The 25,504-nt window shown below is 41.3% G+C and overlaps 1 protein-coding gene across 1 annotated transcript; it reads left to right on the top strand.

The window, feature by feature from the left end:
- The first annotated feature begins 98 nt into the window (after positions 1-98).
- RMND5A (required for meiotic nuclear division 5 homolog A) lies at positions 99-25,504 on the top strand. Its single transcript, XM_041465535.1, has 9 exons — positions 99-464; positions 4,978-5,120; positions 11,343-11,477; positions 11,638-11,738; positions 16,375-16,541; positions 17,224-17,389; positions 19,970-20,072; positions 22,111-22,265; positions 23,771-25,504. The coding sequence occupies exons 1-9, from the start codon at positions 323-325 to the stop codon at positions 23,832-23,834; spliced, it is 1,176 nt and encodes a 391-aa protein (XP_041321469.1). The 5' UTR covers positions 99-322; the 3' UTR covers positions 23,835-25,504.

Here is a 25,504-nt window from a genome sequence, read left to right as displayed (position 1 = left end):
GCGCGCCAGAGCTGCCCGCCGCGCCGCCTGACCGAAAATCAACGCTCCGCCCTGCATTGCGCCAAGGCCCCTCGTTGAGGCGTCCGCGGCGCTGCCTGCGCGGATAGCCGTGAGGTCCCCGCGTGTCCGCGGCGCTGCCTGCGCGGAAGTGCGGCGGCCCGAGGCGACGGTGCCGCGCGGGAGCGGGGCCGGGGCCGCCCGAGGGCCGGGGCTGGCGGCGGGCCCGGGCGGCGCGGGGGGCCCGGCCGCGGGGCAGCAGGACGAGCAGGACGACGAGGAGGAGGAGCAGGAACAGCAGCAGCAGCAGCGCGTCCCGGGCGCGATGGACCAGTGCGTGACGGTGGAGCGGGAGCTGGAGAAGGTGCTGCAGAAGTTCTCGGGATACGGGCAGCTCTGCGAGCGCAGCCTGGAGGAGCTGATCCAGTACGCGGGAGGGCTGCGCAGGGAGATCCTGCAGACCGAGAGTACGTGGAGACACCCCTCTGCTGAGGGGACGCGGCCCCGCTCCTCCCTCCGGGGAGGCGAAACCCGAAATTTGGGGCGCTGTGGGCTGGACACCCCTGAAAACTTCGGGCTTTGTGGGCTGGGAACCCCCCTAAGGAGAGCCCGTGCTCCAGGGAATCCCCCATCCCGAGGGTTCTGTGCCGGGGGACTTCCCCCGCGGCCCCCGGAGCTTTGGGGCGTTGTTGACAGGGAATATTTAAAAGGTGGGAGCAGGGGAGGTTCAGGTTGGATATCACAAAAAGGCTCTTCCCCCCGAGGGTGGCTGGCACTGAACAGGCTCCCCAGGGCAGTGCTCACAGCAGCAGCCTGGCAGAGCTCCGGGAGTGCTGGACAATGCTCTGGGGCACAGGGTGGGATTGTTGGGGCTGTCCTGTGCAGGGCCAGGAGCCGGGCTCGGTGGTTCTGCTGGCTCCCTTCCAGCTCAGCATATTCCGTGATTCTGGGATCAATCTCGGCCCTCCCGGCCTCCCCCGCCCCGTGTGTGCTGCTGGGTTGGTTTGTTGGTTTGTTTGTTCCTGGTCAGCAGCTCTGGCGTGACCCTGGTCAGCGCCTTCACGGCCCTTTATGTTGGGTTACAAACGATTTGGTCATCCCGGGGGAAATACAGAGGAAATACGGCAGAGCTGACCTGTTTGCTTTCCCCCCTCCACTCCCCGCCCGCGTTTCTTTTCTTTTTTTGTCTCTCTTTTCCTGTGTCCCTGAGTTGTGCTGCTCTGCTGCGGCCGGGGAGGTAAACAAGCCTTGTGTCTGTGTCACAGCTGATGCTGGGCACTTGCGAGAGCTGTAAACACGGGGCGTTTACAGCTTGCGAAATCCCGGAGATGGAGGTAGTGCCCTGTTTGTTGGAGTGGGAGGGAATGGAGAAGCAGCTGAAGTGATTTACCCAAGGCCATGCAGGAAGCGAGTGATGGCTCAGGGATTAAAAATAGGAACTTGCAGGCTCCTGAGACCAAATTTGAGAGCAACTGTGCTGCTGCTCTGCTTTTGTTTTTTGTTTGGTTGGGGGAGAACGTGTTTGCCGTGGTCCTGTGTGAATGCAGGTGCAAAGCTCACTCAGGCTTGTGGATAATTCCAGGAACACGAGCATGAGTGTGTTGGAGCTGCTTTGTGTGTACCCAGAAGTTTCTGTAGAGAGAAAATGTGGAATTCTGATTGTGAGGTGTTTCTTTGGGATGAAATAAGGCTTGGCCTTTTTGGCATTGTTTTGAACTGTGTTTCAGTAACTGTTATTTGTGCTGTTTGGAACAGTCTGGCCTTGGGCATTGAGGACAGTCACTAAAATATGTGCCTTCACAAAATGAGATGCTGACACTGCTGGAGAGCTGTGTGTGACCCTCACTCTTGTGTTGGTCTTTATTGGACTGTAAAGGTTTGGCTGTGACATTTCTTTTGCAGCTCCAGAGCTTTTGCACTCTTTGTAATGAATTTAGAAGGTTCCAGTGTGTGATTCCTTCAGGGTCCTTACTGAGTTTTCCATCCAAGCTTGGATTAGCAGTTTTTGGCACTGTCCAGTGAAGGCCTTGGACATAATTTCAGCATTTACCAAGTGATGCTGTCCCAGAGACCACATCCCAAACTGAGCTTTCTTTTATTAAATGCTTTAGAATAAAGCCAGTACGTTGGTAGTGCACCCTCAGACATCTAGGGACTACAATTTTGGCATCTGAAGGTGAGCTGGATTCATAGGGGCCAAAATTCTTGCTATTTTATTTTTTTTCTTTAACATGTTATTTGTAACTTTCTCAAAAGAACAGGTATTTTCAGCTTTTACACACTGTCTTGAGGATTTTTGAAAATGGATGGAATTGAAAGCAGCCAGGCATCTTAATGTCTAATTCAGGGCTATGAACTGCAGAAATAGGCTCCTGGATGTAATTTCAAAGGAAAAAAGAAAGAGAAATGAAAGCCCTCACTGCTGAAGAAGAGGTTAGGACAAGATCTGAGAGCAAAGATATATGAAAAGACCTTAAATAGGCACTGGATAAAAAAGGAAGTGGGTGGAGAAAAAGAAACTCTTAGAAATTGCCTTAACCTCTAAACTGGTTTCCTTCTCCCCCTCTCACACAATCTATTAAAATGTCTTGAGCTGATTTCACGTTAAAGCCTAAGGGCAGACCAGCCCTGTGCTCAGGCCTGTGAATGGGAAGACAAATTTGTTTTTCTTCTCTGTTCTCTTAATAAATCTGTCTTCCTGGAGTAGCCAAGGATTGCATATTCTTGGATGGTATAAGTGTGTCTGGCTGGGTAAACTTGGCATTGCACTCTGCTCTGTGCTCATGGGCCAATATATTTAATTCTTTAAATTGTGACTGTGCACACACATCACAGAGAGAAGCTGTCTCTCTGTCCTGTGAACCCTGAATTACCAGGAGGGATGGCTGCAGATTCCTCCTGCTGCTTTAGTGCAAGTAGCTCATACTTGGATTGGAGCTGATAGAGAGGGGTGCAGAGGGGAACCTTCTACAGCCCTGGTGGCTTTTCCTCTCTAGACATTTTCATTGCTTCACTGGAGTTGGATTTCTGCTACAGAGTCAGGGGCCAAAATTCACTTCTTTGCTTGGGGTAAAAGCAGGCACCCATGTGGGTTGTTTGGGTTTTAGCTTAATGGCTTTCAGAAAGTGCATTTTAGCCTTTCTGTTTGTTGGGGAATGAGTATTTCCATTTTGCTTGTTGCGTAATCTCTGGCTGGTCGTTTTGCCATGGCAAAATTCATGAGACAGTTAAAGATCCTTCATGTTATTTTAAGTGTTTGTCATAAAAATTAAATAGTAACCAAGAAATAATTATTATTCTTGAAATAATTTTGGGAGATGAACTTCTTGGAATAGTTGAGTGGAATTTTCAGTTTTAATTTGGGATGCATGGAATCACTGAAATTACTGTTTCAGTGCTATTACTCCTCACTCATCTGCTAGGAAAAAAACACTAAAGAGCCCCATTAGCCTTTTGCCCAGGAGATAATCTTTGGCTTCATGGGAGTGGAGGGAGAAAAAGGCATGGCAAAGGTTATTTTTGTTCTTAGAAGCCATGGCTGTTGGAAAAATGCTTGTGGGAAACTTGCCCAGCTGGGGCTTGGGCTGGGCAGGAGCTGTTGCTGGTCAGAGTGGGGTGGCTCAGTGTGACAGCAGCTTTCAGAGGGTGCAAGAAGGAAGGTGCCTAGAAAAATGGCTGTGAAATTATTATCTACTCCTTATGATTGCAGTTTTTTCTCGATTCTCTTTGCTCTCCTCAGAAACTGGACTCTTAACATGCTGCTGAAAGCAAAGATGTGTTAAAATATGAAATCAAAAAGGAGCACACTTAAAAAGTGAACACGTTTTCCATAAAATCCTTCTTCTAAAGAGATATTTGGGTGATTTTGTTTTTTCACGTGAAGGCTTTGGGTCTGGAATATTAGGGAGACATTTCTGAGCTCCTCTGCCACTTAAATTAGCCTTTCCATGCAGTGGAAGGCTGATAAGTGTGTGTCCCTAAAGAAAAAATTCTTCAAGTTAAAAGGAACTTTGAGAAAGGAGAAGCCTTCAGAGGTAAGGCTTCTCCTTTCTCAAAGTTCCTTCTAACTCCTTTCTCAAAGTTCCTTCCTTCTGGAAGGGAGATTTTTCTTGTATTTTTAAATCAAAAGCAGGAAGAAATAACTGAAGTAAAGCACCAAAAAAAAGTAATTTTTTTTTCTGACTCAAGCTTCTGAGTGATGTTTGAATCAAGGCACAAAGAGTGTAAGCTGTGATGTGCTCAGGGGCCTGTGAGCCTGTCCTGTTTATTTTCTTCACAGAGTGGGTCACACAGCAGTGAACTTGTTGGACATCAGCTAAGAAATGTCACAGTTTCTAGAGAAAAAATCTCCTAACAAGGTCCACAGGTCCTCTGTGGACTGCTCCTCATCCATTGAGGGGAATTGGAGACTGTTCAGAGCTACTGCCACGAGTCAGGGAGCAGAAGTTTCATACAGCTCAAACACAGGAGTCCAACAGCAGTGGGTGGCTTGTGGGGCAAGAATTGATTGGGCCATCATTAGGCACATTTGCTTGCACCCTGATTTTGCTTGCACCCTCTTGAAGTTAAACACGATGTTCTCGTGTACCTTTAGGGGCTGTCTAAAAGAAAACTGATCCTGCAGTAGCTTCAGTGTCCTTCTGTTGTGTCCTTAGAGATTTGTGAACTGAGTGTTACTTTGAGATGTTTATTCATCTGCTGTGACTGAGACACATGAGACCTTTACATTAAAATTTTAAACTGTTGCACTTGTTCAGTGTTATTGAGCGCCCAACTGGATTCCTAATTCCACAGGAGAGTTTTCATCCAGGTGGATTCCTGTACATCTGCCTTCAGTTAAGCTGATCTTGCTTTGCAAATACTCTCTAGATGGCATTTCTTTAATACCACTATTTGTCTGTTGATGTTGTTGCATATTAAGAGATTTAATATTATCATTTGTCTGTAACAAAGTTGGTAATTTTCCTCTCTTTTGCCTAGATCAAGATGGGGACTTGTCGGGGACGATTTCTCTTGTTATGACACAGTGTTGTAAGAGAATAAAAGACACAGTCCAAAAACTGGCCTCGGATCACAAAGACATTCACAGCAGTGTATCCCGAGTTGGAAAAGCCATTGATAAGGTATTTGTTTTGTGCTTTGACTGCATTATCACATTATAGCACAAAATTTAGATTTTTGCTACAATTAATCTGGGCTAAATATTCTGTCAGCTGCAGAAGCAAAGGCAAGCCAGTGGGCAGCACAGCACTTGCTTTCAGAACTCACTGCAGACAGCCTGTTCCTTCTGGGACAGCTCACATCTCCTGAGTTCTTACAGAATGTACCCTATAGATACTACAGGATGTAGAAATATATTGTGTTTTATCAATTTAGCAAAATGTTTTCTTCAGTGTCTGTGTCAGTAAGAAATACTATTAGTTTTTATGTATGTGTATATATATATTTCTAGCAAATTGTCATCAGCAGGTAACTCTGAAGTGCCATTTTGCTTGTAAGTGACTGCCCCATCCCTGGAAGTGTTCAAAGCAACTTGAGCAATCTGGTCTAATGGGAAAATCCTGCCCATGGCAGGAGGTTGAACAAGATATTTTTAAGGTCCAACCTAAAACCTTATTTATATCAAATTCTGTGATCCTGTAAGACCAGAGAATTTTTTAAGAAAGGCATTTTGTACCTCTTGCAGGGATGTTACTGCTTTTGGGAGCTTAATTTTCTGGCAGTGCTCTTAATGAGCAATAGAAGAGATTCAGCATCTCACAGTCTCTGTGTCTAAGTAATAAGATAGGACAGCTTATCTTTGGTGCTTTACATGTGAGACATCTGAATTCCAGGTTCAACAATAACTGGGATATGAATATTACTATACCTGTTTTTGTAGGTAAATACTAACAATTCTTTGAAATCCTACTGAAATGGAGCTACAGGTATACTTTCAGGCCATGCTTTTTTCCCCTCTGTTTTCTTATATAAAAGTAATATATAAATATATAAAAGTAGTTCTGTGTGCAGGGAGTCTGATGCTTGGTGTTATGGACATTTTGTGATAGCTTCACATCAGGACATGGCTCTGACAGGGTCTAAACATTTGTTCAGTACACAGCACTGATTTATCCTTTGGGAATCTCATTTAAACTTCGGTAGTAATGATAATCTGCTAAAGCATAATGTAACAATAATGAGATGAAGAAACAAAGTATATAATGCTGCATTATTAGGCAGAATGTCCATGGAACTTGTGGTTTTTGTTTGTATCTGACTGACCATCGTGGAGGGTTCAAACTTTGTACTAAAAGCTTTAATCCATACGTCACTGTTATCCAAAGCTTAAGGATGCATCTGTCTCAAATCCTTGCTGCTGCATCTAAACCAATTAACTAGAGTAAAATTCCATCCTTATTACCAGCTTGAAGCCTGAAATAAATCTATGTAATCTTGTCCTAAGTTTTTAAACTTTCCAATTCTGCTTTAGCGAGTGATCTGTGTACAAATACACTTCCAGGTTTAGCCATGCTTTCTTCATTTGGATCCTCTGAGGTAGAACAACCCCAGGTTGTATGGAGAGGGTGTAAGTCTTCAGTAGAAATTGGTGATGATATTTCTTACAGGCCAGAGAAGATGCTTACAACCATAGTGAAGCTTAGGCTTGAGTCTAATCTCCAAATTGCTGTTTCAGTTGTCATGGGAATAGTTTTTCCAGTGTTCTGTCCTGCTGTTTTAAGTTTATGTAGTGTTTTTATTTAAAAAATAATAGATGTAAATAAAATCATTTTTTTAAAATTTCAAGTATGTTGCTTGGTAAAATAGTAGAAAGGATCCCATTAATCTGCTCTGTTCCTGTTGAGTGTCAGAAAGGCTTTTTCAGTGAGGTCTTCAAAAATGAGCTCAGCTGGCTGTGGGCAGTGTGCTTGTTCCTCTGGATTTTCAATCTCACTTATTGTCTGTGGTGCTTGCATTAAAAAATTAAAAGCAGTAGGAGCTGCACAAGTCCCCAGTTCTGCTTGTAACAAAGGATATCATTCTGTGAAGTTCAGAGCACAACTTAGGATTGTCTCCTTTAATATGTCCTTGGTGGAATTTTTTTTATTAGTTTTCCCCAACTGTAGTATCTTAAAGGGCTTACTTTAAAATATACTCTATAGTCTAGGTCTTTTTGTCAGGTGAATATGTGTAATGTTTAAATCCAGCTGAAATTCAGCATTTCCCTGAACTGTAACATTTGAAGCAAATCTTCCATATGTACCTGATGCAATTTCTCTGTGCTGCTGGAAAATACAGTTGGAACCTGCCAGCAAAGTCTTTGTTGGCACCAGAGTCCCAAGCTGGAATTGCCTTCCCCCCTCCCTTCACCATAATATATTTAAGCTTAAACCAGTACAAGTAATTAAGTGTAATTGATGTAGTGAATTGATTGTCAACACATTCTGGTCAAAATCCTGCTGCTTTCAAACTAGAACAGTCATTAGAATTTAAGGAAACACAGCCCTTGCCTTGATTCATGAGACTGGAGTTTTGTTTCTGTCACATGTAAGTCCTCACTTATTTTACAGACAGATTAACATCTCCAAAACACTGCTTATGGTCTTACTAACCGTGCATGCTCAGGCACAGATAAATGGCCTGGTTTGAGATTGGGAAATGTGCTAATACTGGTACCCATTCATGTGACACAGCCAAATGGTAGCTGCTGTTGCATGTAGAATCAATAGACTTCCTATTTGGCAAGCCTGGATTGTGAAAGAACTTGCTGTCATTGGCACTATTATCTGCCAATGGCAATTTCAGGTTAAATTTCTTTTTTCCTTGTATTGGGGCAGGGTTATACCTACATAAAAAGTTTTGTCTGGTCAGTTTTTAAGTTATTGTAGTTGTTGCTTCTGAACTTGGAGGGGCCCTAGACTTGTCTGCCTGCAGAGTTCACTCTGAGAACAGAAGTCCTTAGAGCAAGATGAAGTTCAAGTTTGGCATCAAATACATTAAAATCTGAAATGCCAGGGCTTTGTGGGTTGTTTGGAAAGTTTATCTAATAAGTTGAACCTCTCTTCATGTCAGTCCTATGTGGATTGCATGCTTCTGCTCCACAAAAGGCTACCCTGTCTTCCAAAGGGCATTTTTTCCTTTGAAAGGAAATGTTTGCATCCAGTTTTTTCTGTATTGTACTGGCAATTGCTCTGTTTCCAGAACTCATCATGTCAAGGTTGTTCAGCAAGTTGTTATCAGGTAGCTCATTCATCAGTGTCCTTGTAAATCAGTCACTCTTTGGAGTGATTTGAATTAATTTCAAAGCATGTTTGATAGGCTGGTAAACGTTTTCTTTCTAGGAGCAAGCTGAGTAGTGGTTAAATGCTTTCATTTAGAAAAGTAAGTGGAGTAAAGTGTAGTTCCTTCCATTTTGCCCCTGAATTTTATATCTCTTGTAAGGCAAACATTTTAATCCAGTCTTTGTTTTGGGACAGCAGCCTTTGGCCTAAGGTAGTGTTCATTTCATGTAAAAACCAGTATATGAACACACTAAAAACCTTTACTGAACATCATTTAATTGTGTTGCAGTGAAGAACAGGGCTACATAAATACAGAGTCTTTGCAAGTTGAACTTTCTATTATGTGTAAACAGATTGAAAAGAGAAGATAAACAAATGTTTTATTTCTATTTTGGGTAACAATTCAGAAGGGAGGAACACACAAAGTAATCTCACCTGAGTAACTGAGGAATAAAACTGTCCTTAATCATCATCCTTCTTCATATCCTGTTATGAGTAACATGGAGGGTTGATGTTTGGTTGAAAAGGTCCATTTTGTGTTTGTGAGCATCTTGAAGTCATCACGTTCTAGCAGCTACTGGTAATGTGCTGTACATTTTATCATTGGTGTATTTAGCACAAAAATCTGTACATTTTGGCCCCAGGCTTGCAAATTAAGCTTTTATAAAAGATGTGTTCCTCAGGAATACTAACTGACACATAGGTTATTTTGTGTTTTTTGGGTTTTAAGCTTTCTGGAGCTTTTAACTTGCAGAAATGCTTTTAACTGTTGAAATCTTATTAAACCCCACGTGCTGTCAGTTAACATACTGTTAGCATTTACAAAACAAAACTGAGGGTTGTAGTCACCAGCAAATCCTTCATGCCTGACAGTTGTGAAATATATAAGCCAAAGGCAAGTGATAATTTTTTCTGACATGTGGCAGTCACTCACTGTAATCTGTGCAGTCAGTTCCTGGAGCTCCTCGGGACCCAGAGGAGGCAGAGCTGTAGAATCCCACGTTTAATACAGACCTCGGAATCGTTTAAAACAAACTAAAAAAAGATGATTGGAATGAGAACCTGATCAAGACTGGGTTAGTCAGAGTGATTGAGGTCCTCAGGTTGAATGATGGGACTTGATAACTTCTTTTATGTGACTTGAAAAGATCTAATGGTGGGGTTTTGTAAGGGCTGGTAGGTTTGCTGTTTCTAAAGAAAATGAGCATTTTGTGAGAGCACTGAGGTAGTTATTTTCACCATCTCTGCCCTGAGCAGTGAGAATGATGTGATAATATTTGAGGCATAGGTGCAGCTTCACTGGTTGGTAACTGTCCAGAACTGTACAGTTTCTGCTTAGGGGGTTGTATCATTGCTAGGACTTGGAATTGCATGAAGAATAACTTACAGTCAATTATTTTTAGATTAATGATGACCTCCACCCTGGAAGCTAGGTAACAAATGCAAGCTTGTGCATTCTGAATCCTGTCTTACATCCTTTAGTGCTTTGTTAATGGATTTTTTAATGGATTTGTGTTACCTACTGGTGGTGGTTGGACACTGAGAGCAGAGTCAGCAATGCTGGTGAACCTTTAAGGATTCAAATGGTTGACACAAATAAAACCAGTATTACTCAGTCTTCAAGATGCTTAAGTTTTTCAAGATACAGCTTAGAGGTGAACAACATGACAAGGAGCTTACAGGTTAAGACACCCAAGTGAAAATGTTATTAAATGTCTGACAAGAATCAATAGCAATAATTTAAATGCTCACCTCGCTCCACCATCTCAGAAAGGTGGAAAAGTCAGTTTGCCAGACTAAGGTTAATGTTTTACTGAAAGTTTGCTGAGAGCCCTGAAGGAAGCAGTGGCTTTGGAGCTGTGTGGGCAGGGATGAAAAGGCTGTCCCTTTTTCAGGATGACACAGAGCAGCATCCGAGGGGACGTAGAGGCGCTGATGAAGGAAATTAGTAAGTGGTGAGTAACAGGAAGGTGCAGTGTGAAGTTGAGCTGTGCATGGGCAGATAGCTGGTGCCAGCTGGGTGTTATCTGCCCTGCCTGCTGTGACAGAAGCCTGTGTTTGTGTGAGGCTCGTGTTCCCATGTTGTGCAAGGCTGTGGATCCTCACAGAGCTACAGCTCCTCTGAAGGTCCTTCTTTGGAAAGAGCCGTAGTCATCAGATCAGGCAGCAAGCAATGCACTGGCTTCCAGACTCTTTATTTTGCAAAAGGCTTGTTTTAAGCACTGTCTGAGGATTTTTATTAAAATTAACTTGCTTGCCCTGATCATAAAACATGTTAGCAGTTAAAAATCCTGGTTTATATCTTGGATTAGAATAAATGTTGCTCTCCTGCTGCCAAGAGGCAAAGTGCCAAGCAGTGCCAAGTGTTACCGAGGAGTCAGCGTGACAATCTCTTTAGTTATTCCTGGAATATGTCCGTAGGCCACTGGCCTAAAAATACGTGGCACTGGGATCATCTGGTTAGTTCTAAAGAATATCTCTTGGATCTTCAAAGCTCATCCTGTTGTTGGGGTCATCAGAGATTTGAATTTTGTTGTTTGGGTGTGGGGAGAAGTGACTTTTTTGCTTTTTCAGCATTGCTTAGTCCCAGATAGGTAAAAAATCCTTAAGTTAAAGCATTACTTGCTATTTGGTGTGCTGTACTGACAGACACGACTCTGTCTTGATTCTAATGTAGGTGATTTTGTGTTCTGTTCTCTAAATGTTTTCAGTTTTCACATGTGGAAAGAGCCATTTCTGCAGATACTTCCTTCAGAAATCCATCATGGACTGGAAACCCCTTTATTAGCTAACTAGATTTCTAACTTTCTAGTTAAACTTGTAATTTGTCGGTGTAATTTCTTGTAGTGAATAATACTCAGATTTGAAAGGAGCAAGCTAAAAGATTTCTTCTTCTTCTTCTTCCTACACAGGAGGTAATGAAGGAAGCTGACATGTATTTATTTCACTTTGGAGATAATTGAGGGCCAACTGAGTAATAGGCAGAAGGCATCAGGGTGGAGACACAGGTGTCCTGCATGATTAAAGAGAAATGATGTGGGGTGGTTTGTTCCAGCCTATTAACTGTTAATTTGTGTGTTTCAGAATTTTGACTCGGACATCAGCAGCGTGGGGATAGATGGCTGCTGGCAGGCTGACAGCCAGAGGATCCTCAATGAGGTGATGGTGGAGCACTTCTTCAGGCAGGGAATGCTGGATGTAGCTGAGGAGCTTTGTCAGGTAACAACAAGTGTGGATGCTGAAGGTTATCCACGGAGGAAAATGAAGCTTTGTCTTAGCTTCCTCATTTGAATGCTTCAGATGAATATTTAAACTGTCAGATAACCCATTGTTTTTCCTGCTTTAACTAAAAAGTGCCCTTTTTTATTTTTCTTTTCAGGAATCTGGTCTGTCAATAGATCAAAGTCAAAAAGAACCGTTTGTGGAGTTAAATCGAATATTGGAAGCATTAAAAGTTAGAGTTTTGAGACCTGCACTAGAGTGAGTGTACTCATTTGTTTTCCTCACTTTTTTAAAAAATGCTTTTAACAATTCTTTGGTTTTTCACTTTCAATACTCTCCTTAGTATATTCTGTTATGTCCCTGCTTGTCTTTTGAGAGGGGTAGTTACTAAGTGGATCTTTCCTTTTCCATCCGCTCTCTGCACTCCTCATGGGAAGTGATGAACTAAGGGTCTCTTTCTTAGATTAAGAACTTTAGACTTAGATTAAGACTTTAATCACTTGTGGTACTGCTTTAAGGAAGAAACATCACTTGGAGGAAAAGTTGTTGGCCAGTGATGGTGCTTGACCTTCTGTTGGATCATTACTGAGCCTTATTTTAAGAGGTCCCATTGTGAAAGATACCAGGACTTATTAAAGGTGTTGGTACCATGAAGCCTTTGGGGTGAGCAGAACTTGACTTGGGATCAAAGTTCTCACTTGTCCTTCAGTCATCCTCCTTTTCCAGACAAGGGACCAGAGGGGTGGGAAGAGCCTGGGGCTGACAGTGGCACTTGTTAATGAGATTCCTCCTGAAAAAAACAGTAAGAAACCCCCTGAAATCCCCTCATCCTGTTTTTTGTGGGTTTTTTTTAACTTTTCGAAGCTTAGGTTGGTCTCAAAAGTAAGGAAAAAAAATCAAAACACAAAAAAGCACCCAACCAAACAAAACAGCCTGTCTTTAAAGTGTCCTTTTAAAAACAAAAATGGTGAAACCAAAACAAATTCAAAATTTGTCTTTCATTCCAGAACTTAGATCATATACTTGAGATAGAATTTTTTGCATTATTCAGTTAAGTACATTTTCATATTAACAACATTTTCTTTTCCCTTTTATGTGAGCCAACACAGGTGTGTCAATTGAGCATTTACTGGCATCTAAATTAAGCGCAGGGACACTCTGATATTCAAACCCTGGTGTTCGTTTACTAAATCCTGGGTAATGCCTCTGGGTCATGCAAAGTTTGGCCTAAATAGTTGGTCTTTGACTCTGGTTACACAGATGGAAAGCTGGGGTGGTTTATTGCTATTGAATTGGCTAATTGAAGGGAAGCAATGCTGATATTACAACTGAAACAAGATTTACTGTCAGCTACACCACATACATCTTGTAGTTCAAATAATAGCAGAGTTGTGAAGGATAATCCCTGAGGAACAGTAACTTGCTGTTATGACTGTTCCCTTGAAATCTCTAAATTCATTTCAGCTCTATTTTGCAGTGCTTTAGGCCTTACTCATTGCTGCTGAGTTGTATCATGTAGTTTCTGCAATGTGTTAAATATTTTTCAAACAAAGGAGAAGGCATGGTTGGCCCATGCCATTCCCAGAGGAATTTTTATTTTCCAGCTGAATGGGCAGACAATGGGGTGTATTGTCAGCACAGTTTGTGTGTTGGTCTACCCCTCCCCATCTTATTTCTGTGTATAATGTTTATTCTGTTTAAACTGGACAGTGCAAAAGCTGTCTGCCTCTCTTGGCTGCTGGGCACAGAGGGGCCTTACTTGTAGTGGTGCTGCTGATGTAAAGCCATGGCTCTTGGGGGGGATGATCAACATGTGACAGAATGTTGGGGTTTGAGCTTTCTGGCTGAGGAGCAATGCATTAACAGCCCACAGAACTGCTGGTGCCTGTGAAGGTATTTCCCTTTTATTTCCTGGCAGACACAAGTGTTCAGGAGGAAGGATAGAAACTTCTGCTGTGTGAATGGCCTCCATATGAGAGAGAAAGTGGCACTGTGCTCCTTGGGCTAAAATTGGCACCAGTGAATAAATCTTCAGCATGAAACAGCCCCAGACTGGCCCATTGCAGGGTCAGGCTGCTGACAGTGGTGTTGAAGCAAAGTGTCACACAAGGATGATTAATTACAGTCTCCTAAACCAGGAAGTGGAGTATAGCAGGTTTTATCCATGCAAAATTGTGAAAAGCTGGGATTAAAAGGCAACCAGTTTCTCTGGCTCTGCCAGCACTCTCTGCTTGTGCTCAACTTCACTCAGTGCTGGAAACAAAACAAACACAGGTGGCTCCTGGTCACTGCCATGGGAAGGGAGTTGTCAGATTAATGACTTTTCAAAAAGACTTGCAAAGCCCTGCTGAGGTGATGGAAATTAGTATTTGTGTCTCAAAAAAAAAAAAAAAAAGACCCCAACTGTATTTGTTATCCAGGTTTTATTTTTAATACAAATTTCAACACTTAAAAATATGACCTTTCAGATTCAAACAGAATGTGACTGGCCATAACTTTTTTGTTTTCCCTTGTGGGGTGTGGAAGTTGACTTTTGTAGAGGCCTAGTCTGGCCTTGCACTCTGAGCTGTGTAATCTCTGTATGCCTTCAAGATTCCATTAACTTCCAGTGACTTTTGTCACAGTAGTTTGGTGATGGGAAAAGAAATCCAGTTATTTTTCAGGGTGTATTCTGGCCCTTCAGAGCCCAGGTTGGACCTCTGTGTGAGGTCCTGGTGGAAATGACTTGGAGATTCAAAGATTTGGCTGTAATTTGGAAAAGAGATGCTCTCTTCTCTTCTGCCTGTAAACAGCAAGTTGCACAGGTCCTGGGTCCTTGGGGTATGATTTAAACTTAATTTAATCCTTAGTAGGCTTTGTTAAATTCCTTTTAACATCTAAATCCCATGTGGGAGCTGAAGGGAGTCCTGTGTACCTGTGGTTTGCAAAGTACACTATAAACTTAAAAAATTCAGATGGATTTGAGTCTTAGAGGTGAAAACACTGAGTGTCATTTTGAGAAGAGGTAGGAAGACAGGTGATGTGATTACTAATAAATTTGGGCAGTTGTAGAGAATATGTGGATTGAGTGTCTTAAACCTCCCTTGCTGTTTTTTTGTTTTTCTGTTGGAAATGGGAGCAGCATGTCCCAGACTGCACCTGAGGCCTTGCCTCTGTGGTTGCTTTCTTCTGATACAAATTTGTGCTGCCACTCAAAGACCTAAAAATGGAAAGCCTGCCTAAAAGCTAATTTGGAAAAATAGACTCGACCTCAGCAAGATGAAGTTCTCTGTCATGTGGGTGCAAATATTGGCAGGGAGAGGATTGAGGCTCTTGATGCAATAGAGATTAATAGCTCATTGATAGCACTGTGGACTAGTCTTAGTGTTTATTTATAGTAGTTTTTTGTCCTTCATCTGCTTATTAGTCTATGGTTGTTAACCTCAGGCTCTTGTTTTTGTAGCTGGGATTGTACTTTATTGCCATAATATCCTGTTTAAACTGTGCACACTGATCATAAAAATACAATTATACCCCCCCCAACTTATGAAACCACCCAAAACCCACTCACCAGCCATAGTTAGTGAGTGTGCTCTTCACTCCTTCCTAGTGGAGATTCAGGAAAATCTGGAACTGCCTGAAATTGGGGACAGTAGGGCTTGTTTTTAGTTCAAAGGCTCCATTTTTCACTGTTTCCTACTGAAAGGTTACTGTGTCTTTACAAAGCCTTGCCAGTGAAGTCAGACTCCTGATACTTCCACCACAACAAATTGAAAGTAGATACTTGCTCATTAATGCTACATCCTAATGCAGAAGGCTGACTTGCTTTGAAAGCCTTCCCAATACAGTAAGAATGCTTAATTTTCTCATTTTAGTATTGATTGAAAAGAAGCCTCACATACCCTGGTTTTTTTTAGGGAACACAGACTTCCTCACTTCCTTGCTAAAAAGTGAAAAGCTTTTTGCTTAATAGGGCCCCCACAGTGAAAATAGTAGAACTAATTAGCACTAATGAGAAACAGATGTACTGGAGAACATTGAAACTTGAGGTTCTTAAGAGAAAGATTGGATTGATTTAGGCCTGACTAAATGGAATCAAGGAAAAAAACCCCAGTACCAAAAAAAAAACCAAGAAAGGGATGGATAAATTCTAAATAATAAAGAAAAACTTGTATAAAATGCTTTGAAAATTTCAGCACATTTTACTCTCTGTATGTGTAAGAATTCTTTCATGCTATTTAGGAGCCAAACATTAGTGTTGTCATGGTGAAAGAGACACAGAAAATGAGAAATACTTTTATTATCCAAGTTGAAAATAACAGAGAAAGCAAAGTTTAAGCTGGGTAAAGTATGATATTTAAACTGATTTCCCTTCCCCCACTGTGAGATCTTGATGATGTCTGTCTTTGAGGTCCTGTAGATGCAGTTCCCCTCTCCAGGGCAACGGATGCACACACACCAACACAGTGGCTTGGACAGCATGTTTGGTGTATGAGGATGTTGGAAAATGTTCTTGGTCAAACTTCTTGAATGCAGCTGAAGAACTGTCAGTAATTGTTAAGATTCAGAGTGCTATTAATTGAAATACAATAGACTTGAGCTATTTCTGCCTTACATTGTGCCTAATTTAGTCCTGTCTTTCAGCCAGTGAATGTTGAATTTTGCAGTGCTTAACCTCTACAGCAGCACCAGAATGAACATCGTCCACATTTTGTGCACCCTGTGTAGCTCCATTACTTGTAAAGGGCCTTGCCATTTTCTGTGCTCTGTAGAGGCTCTCAGAAGTTCAGGGAACAGTCACACTTTCCTTGAAATAGATGGTAGATAATAGATAATTGCCATGATTTCATGTGGTGTGGGCTGACACTTAATTACTCTCGTGTCACGTCCCATTGTACCTCCTCGCTTCTTCCAGGTGGGCGGTATCCAACAGAGAGATGCTCATGGCACAGAACAGCTCGTTGGAATTTAAACTGCACAGATTATATTTCATTAGTTTATTGATGGGTGGAACAGCAAATCAAAGAGAAGCACTTCAGTATGCGAAAAACTTCCAGCCCTTCGCCCTAAATCATCAGAAAGGTACATTTTTAGTCACATTAAGGGGATTTAAAGCACTGGGGTATGGCACCTTGGGGTAAAACATATATCATGTTCCAAATATGTATTACTCAATTATTTTCAGTTTGTTCAAGGCTGCTTCTTTTTGGATTTATCATGTATAACCCAAATCCTTACAATTAGAATTATCTTCTTTCTTCTTTTTTTAAGAGGGCTCAAAAATAATACCTGAATGATTGCACATTTGCTTAAATTTAAGGTTTTTGACTCTTTAAATAAAATGTAGATTGCATCTAGAATAGGCCTGCTGCCAGAGTAAAGTGCTAAAAATGCAGAGGAATGTTCTTGGAATAGTCATCTGCTATTTTCTGCTGCGTGGGGTAATACAAAGAGAAATTAAACTTGAAAAATGGAGAGCATGTGAGTTAAATGAGACATCTCAAGCTGAATCCAACAAAGCCTATTTTTTTAGGGTACTGCGTGTGTCAGAAAGCTTACAAAAAAAGTAAACTTGCTAGAAGCAAATTCCCAGGCAGCACACCCTGGCAACTCCCCAGCCAAAAAAGTAGCAGGAGTGGAGCTCTCCTGGCTGTCATGGCTGTAATTGTTTGTGTATATCTGTCTGTTTTCCACGTGAAAGCTCCATCTGGAGACACAATCTCTTGTTTGTTGTACAAACTCTGCTGTTCCTGGTCCCTCCCAGATATCCAGGTTCTGATGGGCAGCCTGGTGTACCTGCGGCAAGGCATCGAGAACTCCCCGTACGTTCACCTCCTGGATGCCAACCAGTGGGCTGACATCTGTGACATCTTCACGAGGGATGCCTGTGCTCTCCTGGGCCTCTCAGTTGAATCTCCTCTCAGTGTTAGGTATGCTGCTTTTCTCTTGCTTTTGACATCAGGTACTTTGTGGTTTGGTTTCTGTTTCTTGTTGAGGACAAAAAAAAAGAGTTTTGACTAGACTGCCTTAAATGCAGGGTATAGTTACAATTAACGAGTGTGCAAAGATTAAAAACCAGAGGTTCCTGTGTGCTGGACTTCACCCTGCACCACTGCAGCTCAAGAGGAAGCATTCCTGGATGGAATTTATCTTCCCTAGTTTAGACATAACTGCTGAAATGAGGATGGCAATCAGCCACTTATTCCCACAACAAATGTGTGACAGCTGTCTCTGCTGTTCAACTGAAAAATAACCCTGAAAATGTAGCCGTGATTCCACCAGCATTTGATAATTTTGTTTGGTTTTTTTTTTCCCCCCACACATTACTAGTCATCTTCTTAGAAGAATGCTTAACAGTTATGTTGTGGTTTCAGCTGCTAAAATTTCCAAATTGTCTGCTGGGCCTTCTTGCAAAGAAGAAAGAGGCACTTTTAAGCTCAGTAGCTAATCTGACAAAATGCAAATCTGTAGGAGGCTGTTGGAAATACGAAGAAAACCCAACCTAATCTCCTTCTAACTTCTTTGACGATAAAACAGATGAACTGCTATTTAGCCTTTGCATGTCAATTACCCCAGTACACTCCCCTGATGGCCTCATTTTCATTTAAAATGTTAAACAGAAAATAAATTGTATGTATCTTTCTAGGCTGGATTTGGTACTTTGCAGAAGCTTCACTGCTTGTCTTTTTTTGTTTGTTTTGGCTTTATTTTTTCGTTTTACTGTTTCCATTCACTATTGTTAGACTTCTGTGCTTGGTTCAGAGCTCTCACATTGTTAAGCCTTTTGCTTTTCCTGTTTGTATCTCAGTCACAAAATACAACAGAAACAACAAAGGGAGCACTTCAGACTAATTGTTTTTTTACAATAAACTTTCAAAATCTAGTTTGAGTGTTTTATAGGCATTTAGAGCTGAATTTTTTTTTTTTCATCTTCCTCTTGTTTCATGCAAATAACCAGCAGTCCTTTAGATTTTCATTGCTCATGCACTGATGCTGCAATGCAGTTTTCAGAGCAAACAGCCAAGAGATTTACAGTGATGTGGAAAATCCCTGATGTTTGGAGTGGTGGGACATTTGCTCTGCTCCTGGTGTGGAATTGATTATGCTGAAATGTATTTACTGTATAGGTCCTATTGATGCTCTTGTCATAAACAAGACTGTTCTCAGCTGGTGTGACCTTGGAGTGCTGCAGATCCTTTAGGAATTAAACAAGCTTGAAGTGAAATCCCTGTTGTAAAATATTTTGCTTTATTGAACAGAAGTAGTGGGCACTTTCTTAATGCTGATTGGCTTCTCCAATATTTATCCAATCCTGTACAGATCTCATGGTCTGAGTTATTATGTGGAGACAGCAGAAAAACTCCTGTGTTATGGAGGTTGTAGTTGGGGGTCTTGAAGGACTACAGGAATTTGAATTTACTATTGACCTGAGTTTTTAATATTCTGAAAGGGCTCTTCAGAGATGTTTTCACACAAATACGATTTGTTAGACTTCTCAGAGGGTTAACACAAGTTACACTCGGGGCTGAATTAACAAAAAAGCAAAGTGTAAGGGTTAAAATGGCCAGTTGGAGGTGAGAGATAAAATTTATTTATATATATTTTATATTTTTATATATATATATTTTTTTTTTTATTTTAGGCAAGATATCCACAGGTTTCACGTAGAGGAAAGGCATGACTTCTGTAGACCATAAAATTTGCACAAATAGTTAAATAATCTGCCAAACAAACAGAGCAGGCTGATAGCAAGGTCAAATCCTGTTTCTGTTGCTGGTGATTTCCAGTACTGCCATTAGACTTAAATCCATCAACTCATCTGTTAATTCATGTAAAACTCTGTCATATTTTCTTCTGTAAAATACTGAAATATTTCCAAATAATGTGCTAAGTTCTGGTAGTGGGTAAATCCCAGAGGAGGCTGAACTGTTTGTTGGGACACAAACTTGGGGCAGTTTTGTACTGCTGTTCTTGTCACAGGCCCTGGTTTCCTCCCTTTCCTTACCTACCTGCTTTTCCTACATTTCTTTTCTTGGTTTAAGGTGAAGGTGGAAAGACACGTTTCTTGACATGATAATTATATATAATTAAAGGATTATGGGTTGTGTGTGTGTGGGGGGGGTTACATGGAAACTCTTAGGCTGCACATACTCCACCATAGCTGAGAGCAATCTCCTGTATAAACTACTGTGATGTCTTCCTCCTGTACAGCTCAAAATCAAAGTGGGTGGTAGAAGAAATCAATTCATTATGAATCTCAGAGGAGGGGTTAACTGTTGTTTTCTGTCCAGAATATAGAACCTGAGGGCCCCAGTCTAAAATACATGGATAACTGATAACCTGCCCCAAAACTCTTGCTTGTCTGTACTTCTAAGCTCCCTCCAGGTATAATAACAAGATGTAAATGAAAAAATACAAAAACCTTGTCTCCCAGTTAACCTTTAAAATAGAATGTGAAAAGTGTTGCTTTCCTAACATGCACCTCATATTAACATGTCCTTTTTCTGCAGTTTTTCAGCAGGTTGTGTAGCATTACCAGCTCTAATCAACATCAAGGCAGTAATTGAGCAAAGGCAGTGCACAGGGGTTTGGAACCAGAAGGATGAACTCCCGGTGAGTGGGGGCTGAGCTACCCCTGGGGCAGATTTCTAACGGCAAATGCTGTTTGCAGGTTTCTTTTGTGCTGCATGTTACAGGATGTTTTACATGGCCACCACCTCCGGGAGCTCTGGGCTTGGGGCTCTCTGCTGGGGGCTCACAGACAGCCCCAGACACTGGCCCAGCCAGCCACACAGGCTGCCCCAGACACAGCACTGCCCTCAGCAGCTCCCACGCAGGACTCACCTGAAACAAAAGTACAGACAGCCAAGATCCCTTCCTGTTCCTTGGGTGGAAATGATTGCCATTCACCAGTGAAAGCACAAACTCCAGATTCACAGGCAAACACGTGCTCATGGATCCTCAGTTACAGCATGGCCCTTCTAGCCCCTTTGACACCCTTTTCCAGCTGTTCCTCCTCAGTCTTCTTCCCCTGCACTTTCCTCCTACAGTTTATAGTTCTGCTGACCCCCTCTCCTCAGAGACCCTCAGGTTTAGATTTGTGCCTGTTGCAAAGTCCAGATTTGGTTGCATTTTCTTGATGATCTGTCAAGGTTGTTTAATGTTATTATCTCCGTTATTTTTGTCCATCAGGTTTGTACCTCTCTGTTTTGTTTGTTGCCCCTCCTTTCACTTGTTATCCCCTTTCACACTGGAAAGGTCTTTGATAAATGACCTTAAAGAAACTGGTGCTCTCCCCTTCCACTTACCCAGAGATGTTTCTGTATAACTGGAAAGAAAATGGATCCCACAGAGACACATTCACTTCCCCTAGCTAGGCTTGAGCTCAGTCCATTTTGCAAGGGCTTGCTTTGCACTGGCTCTTTATCAGGCAGACAGGAGATGAAAGAATTAGTGCAGCATCTGGGGACACAGGAGCTGGGATCCAGTGCATTATGCTTTCAGTACATCTCATTTAGATCAGTTGAAATGAAGTTCAGTTGTTATGAAACCCCAGTTTCCCTTTATAGCTCTTGTCGAGCGTGTGCAGCTCTCCAGTGACCTGCTCCTGATTTGGAAAGGAAACTTATTTAGTGCAAACTGGGCATGAACTGAGTTAGCCTCTTCGACTGCAGCTGGAAGAGAATCATTTATAGAGTAAGAAGGAGTGCTGAGTTTTCTCCCAGCTGTGTTCTGTAATGCTGAGAGTGTAACCTCTGAGTGTGACAGATTCCTGCCTTGCTGTCCAGACAGGAATGAATAGCTAATTAATTAATTTGGAAAAAGATTCCTGTCTGATGCAAATCAGTTAATAATACACGTGTGTGTGTCTCCTTGCATTTTCTAAACTGCAGGGTCTGTAGTGTCATCTGCTAAGGCAGTTTGGGGGTGGGAAACCTTATTTTCTTTGTGCAAAGACAGATTAAGTAGCATGAAAAGGTCACATTTTCAGGTTTTGTTGAAGGTTAAACCTTTGAACAGAGGGTGCTCAGAGCCAGGTGAGCTCTGGTGTGATTTTTGCAGTTCTCAGTTAATTACTGAAGTCACAGACCTGTTCTTCTCTGTTATATGTCCCTTTTTGAAATACTTTTGTACTCATGGCAAGAGTTGTGCTGCACGAGTATCTTCTGTGTTGGTACTGAAAATTAGTGATTGTGGTATACTTCATTATTCACATGAGAGGAACGTGTTGGCTGAGCCTTTCAAGAAGCTGTAGAACATGAATATAGTCAATCCAGGGGTTTTTCTCTCTTTTAATTTCTCCCTAAAATTAAATCTATAAAGTGCTTTTTATTTCCTAGTCAGTGATTTCCAGTCTTGATGGGTCACCAGCTCAGTTTTCCTGCCATAGGATAGATCTGCAACAGAATTTGCACTTGTCCCTTGGCAGAATATGCTGTTTTGTTATTACTCTGTATCCCCAACATAAATCACCATTTTAAGATCACAATTAAGTGTTTTTGGCTGGGAAATTGCCAGGCATCCACACAATGGATTTTGTTGCTTTCACAGCTGAATTGTGAAATCTGTTAAGTAACTGCCATGACCTAAAAGGATTTTATCTGGAAATGTAATTTCCCAAGATAAATTTTTATGTTAATTTCTTTCACAGATTGAAGTGGACCTCGGTAAAAAGTGCTGGTATCATTCAATATTTGCCTGTCCCATTCTTCGTCAGCAAACAACAGATAATAATCCACCTATGAAATTAGTCTGTGGTCATATTATATCCAGAGATGCTTTGAATAAAATGTTTAATGGCAGCAAGTAAGTACCATTCTTTTATTTCAAACAACATACATACAAGGACAAATCTTAAGATTAGAATACTGTGTTTTGGGAAAACTGAGTCCATGATTATGTGATTGGTGGAAGCTTGTTAATCTTGGAGAATGGTTTGAAAGCTTCATAAACTGAGTTGATGCACTGGAGAAAAGCATAATAAACCCTCTGATGTTGTCGAAAGTGAGCTTGCATAAAGGAATGCAGGGAGCAGAGTAATTTTTCACATTGTTGCCACCATTGTGTTGTCTTAAATTCAAACTGGAAGGCTTTACACACACAATTTTTCCTTGGGAGCAAGGTTAGTAATGCATGAAAAATCTCTTGAAAAATAAAATGAAACCTCTGGGGGAAATATGGCTTAGTAATTGAGCAAAGAGGGGAATGATAACTGTGGAAATACTCCTCCTTAGATATCTGTGGGGTGCTTCAGGCTTTTGAGGAGCAGGAAATGGGAGAGAGAAATATCTACAGATTTTCTTGAGGAAGAACAGTGGTTATTTGGATTGAATATATACAGCTTCTGTGGAGGCTGTCAGCTTAATTTAGAGCTCTAAGTCATTCTGGGAAATCCAGTGTGAAAATAAGTGAGGCTATGAATGAAAATGTCAAGTGATGTTTGCATTCTGTGCCCTATTAGAAAAGCCTTGAGGGATGCCTTTGTGGGTGACTTTGGGTGACTTTAGCCATTTTAAGCTGTAAACTTGCTGCTACATCATTCCTGTCCCTGATCACTCATTCCTGGTGCTCTCATTGATCAGTTTTACTGACAGCACAGCTCTGACAATATTAACTCTGGAGGTGTGGGTGGGGGGAGAAGGTAAAATGCCCAAACGTAGGAGATGGGGGGCAAAATGGATCAATGCTTCAAAATAGAATCAATTTTTTCAAAAAGAAGAAATACTGTGAGTAGGTGGGATTGTATGAGAGACCTCAACAGGGGGACCAGGGTGACCCTTCATTCAGAGCCAGCAGGAGCTGATCTAAGTGGGTTGGAAAATCACAGAATTTTGGGAACCAGACACTAAAATGAACTGATATTGAGGAAGCCACAGTGAAAGCTGCCAGCTGATTTAAAATTACTGCAAGGCCAGGCTGGATGGGGCTCTGGCAGCCTGGTCTAGTGGAACGTGTCCCTGCCCATGGCAGCAGGGTTGGAATGGGATGGCCCTTAAGGTTCCCTCCAACCCAAACCATTCTGTGATTCTAAAATGCAACAAGCAAATCCACAAGTAGAAATAACAACTGCAGAGAAATTGCTCTTTATGATAATCTGATAATTCAGGGGCTTGTGGGTGAAAGGTGAGAGACTGTAACTAGAAGGAAAAGCATGGTAAGTTCTCTCAGCTAAAGGTGATTATTCATGGAGCCAAGTAAAGTGTTGTGGCTTAAGAGTGCATTTGTTTCCTGCTACAGGGGGAGAGCTCAGTACCTTTAATGTTCTGTTGTCACACATTGCCCCAATTCTAACACATTGTCTTTGTCCCCAGGTTAAAATGCCCCTATTGTCCAATGGAACAGAGCCCTGGAGATGCCAAACAGATATTTTTCTGAAGAAAAGTTACATTATGCAGTTTGTAAGTGACACTCTGGATTTCAGGTGCATTTCAGGAGAAGTAAAACACTCTTGTTCCCTTTTATGCAGCAGACTGAGGACTCCTATGTTTGTATAAGCTAATGCTACAGAAACTTTGCCAACATTTAGTATATACATACCAAGTGGAAATGCTACAGAAATATTATTACCATAGGGCTCTACTAGACTCTTGGTCTCCATACCTGATCAAGTTACTACACCAGCAGTTGTCATTCAATGCAGGTTTTTGTACTTAATTATATGGTGACTTTTTACTTTTTAAAAGCAGAAATTGATCACCCCCATTTGTTTAATATTCTTCCTGCTATTATTCTATCATTTTATTGATAACTGTCATCTTAGAGAATGTTTGTGGACAAAGTTTTATTTCCTGTAATGTGTACATAATTAAAGGTAAATACTTCAGAAAAAAAAAGTTTGATAAATTGAATAGTCGTTATAAAACTAATTTGTATTTTTTTCGCTGAAAATGCTGTGATATATTCTGAGTTTTTCTTTCAAACATTTTTTCAACTTTTACATAGAATACAAAGTAAATGTGCATATATATAAAGTATATAAAATATATAGCCCCAAGGGGCTACCTGTTGAAATCCATCACTAATTTATAAGGGTGATGTGTGGCTAAACTACTACTGGGGCAGAGAGGGAATAGGAAATCCTGTTCCTCTGGTTTCACAATGGAGAAGCGTTTGTGTAAGAGAACATTCAATAAATTCTGAAGTGGAAATGCTTTTAGTTGATGACATTTGCTCTCTGGCCTTTGTAGTCATGTTCTTTGAACTTTGTATTCAGGATTAGGCTATAAATGTCATGTTGCTGTATAGTTTAATAGTCATTATAGTGTGCTATTTATAAACAGTTATCAAAACCAAATAAATTGTAGAAGTATTCATTGTTAAATGGGGGGAAAAGCATGTTCTGATGCAATCTACTGATCACAACTCTGCACCTGGCAGAACTGGGCCCTACATCATATATTAGGAGGTAGCAAGTTTTCTGTAGCTTGAGAACACTTTGCTTCTAGCCTTGTTTTTGTAGTATAGAATATTACTGCCATTGCCACTTTCTCTGCTAAATTTGTCATATTGTTGACTAGGTAAATTTGTACTCATAAAGGAGATGTAGATCACGGCAGTTAAATCTTTTTTAGTGTGCATATATTTGTATTTATTGCACTGTCCTATAGTAGGGCAAGCAGCCATAAGGCATGCAAAGCTACATGTAAAATTATATTTCTGTATTGTGTAGTTAAAAAACAGCAACCAACCAACCCCAAGCTTGTCTGGTTGAACACTGACACACTGGTTGAATGCACTAGCACAATGCACTACAGAGAAGACCGTCTTTGGGAAATCTACACCTTTTGAATTTGTCTGTCACCTGACTGGAGAGACTGAGTCGGACTCTTGTGGGATCAGTGACAATGGACAAACCTACAGAGACATTATAAAGTGAGGAGCGAGTCAAGGCACACAAATTTAAACTTCAGATGTGTTTGATACATGTGAAAAAATACAGGTGTGTGATTTTCTGCAAAACTTACATTGTATTCACACTGAGTTCCAAACAGCCGCGTTACCAAGTGGTAAAATCAACAATAAACGGGTGAGGATATTATTTTCCA

Source organism: Pyrgilauda ruficollis, unplaced genomic scaffold, assembly GCF_017590135.1.
Source record: "Pyrgilauda ruficollis isolate IOZ18807 unplaced genomic scaffold, ASM1759013v1 scaffold1, whole genome shotgun sequence".
Lineage (NCBI taxonomy): Eukaryota > Metazoa > Chordata > Aves > Passeriformes > Passeridae > Pyrgilauda > Pyrgilauda ruficollis.
This window is presented reverse-complemented; position numbering and strand designations above follow the sequence as displayed.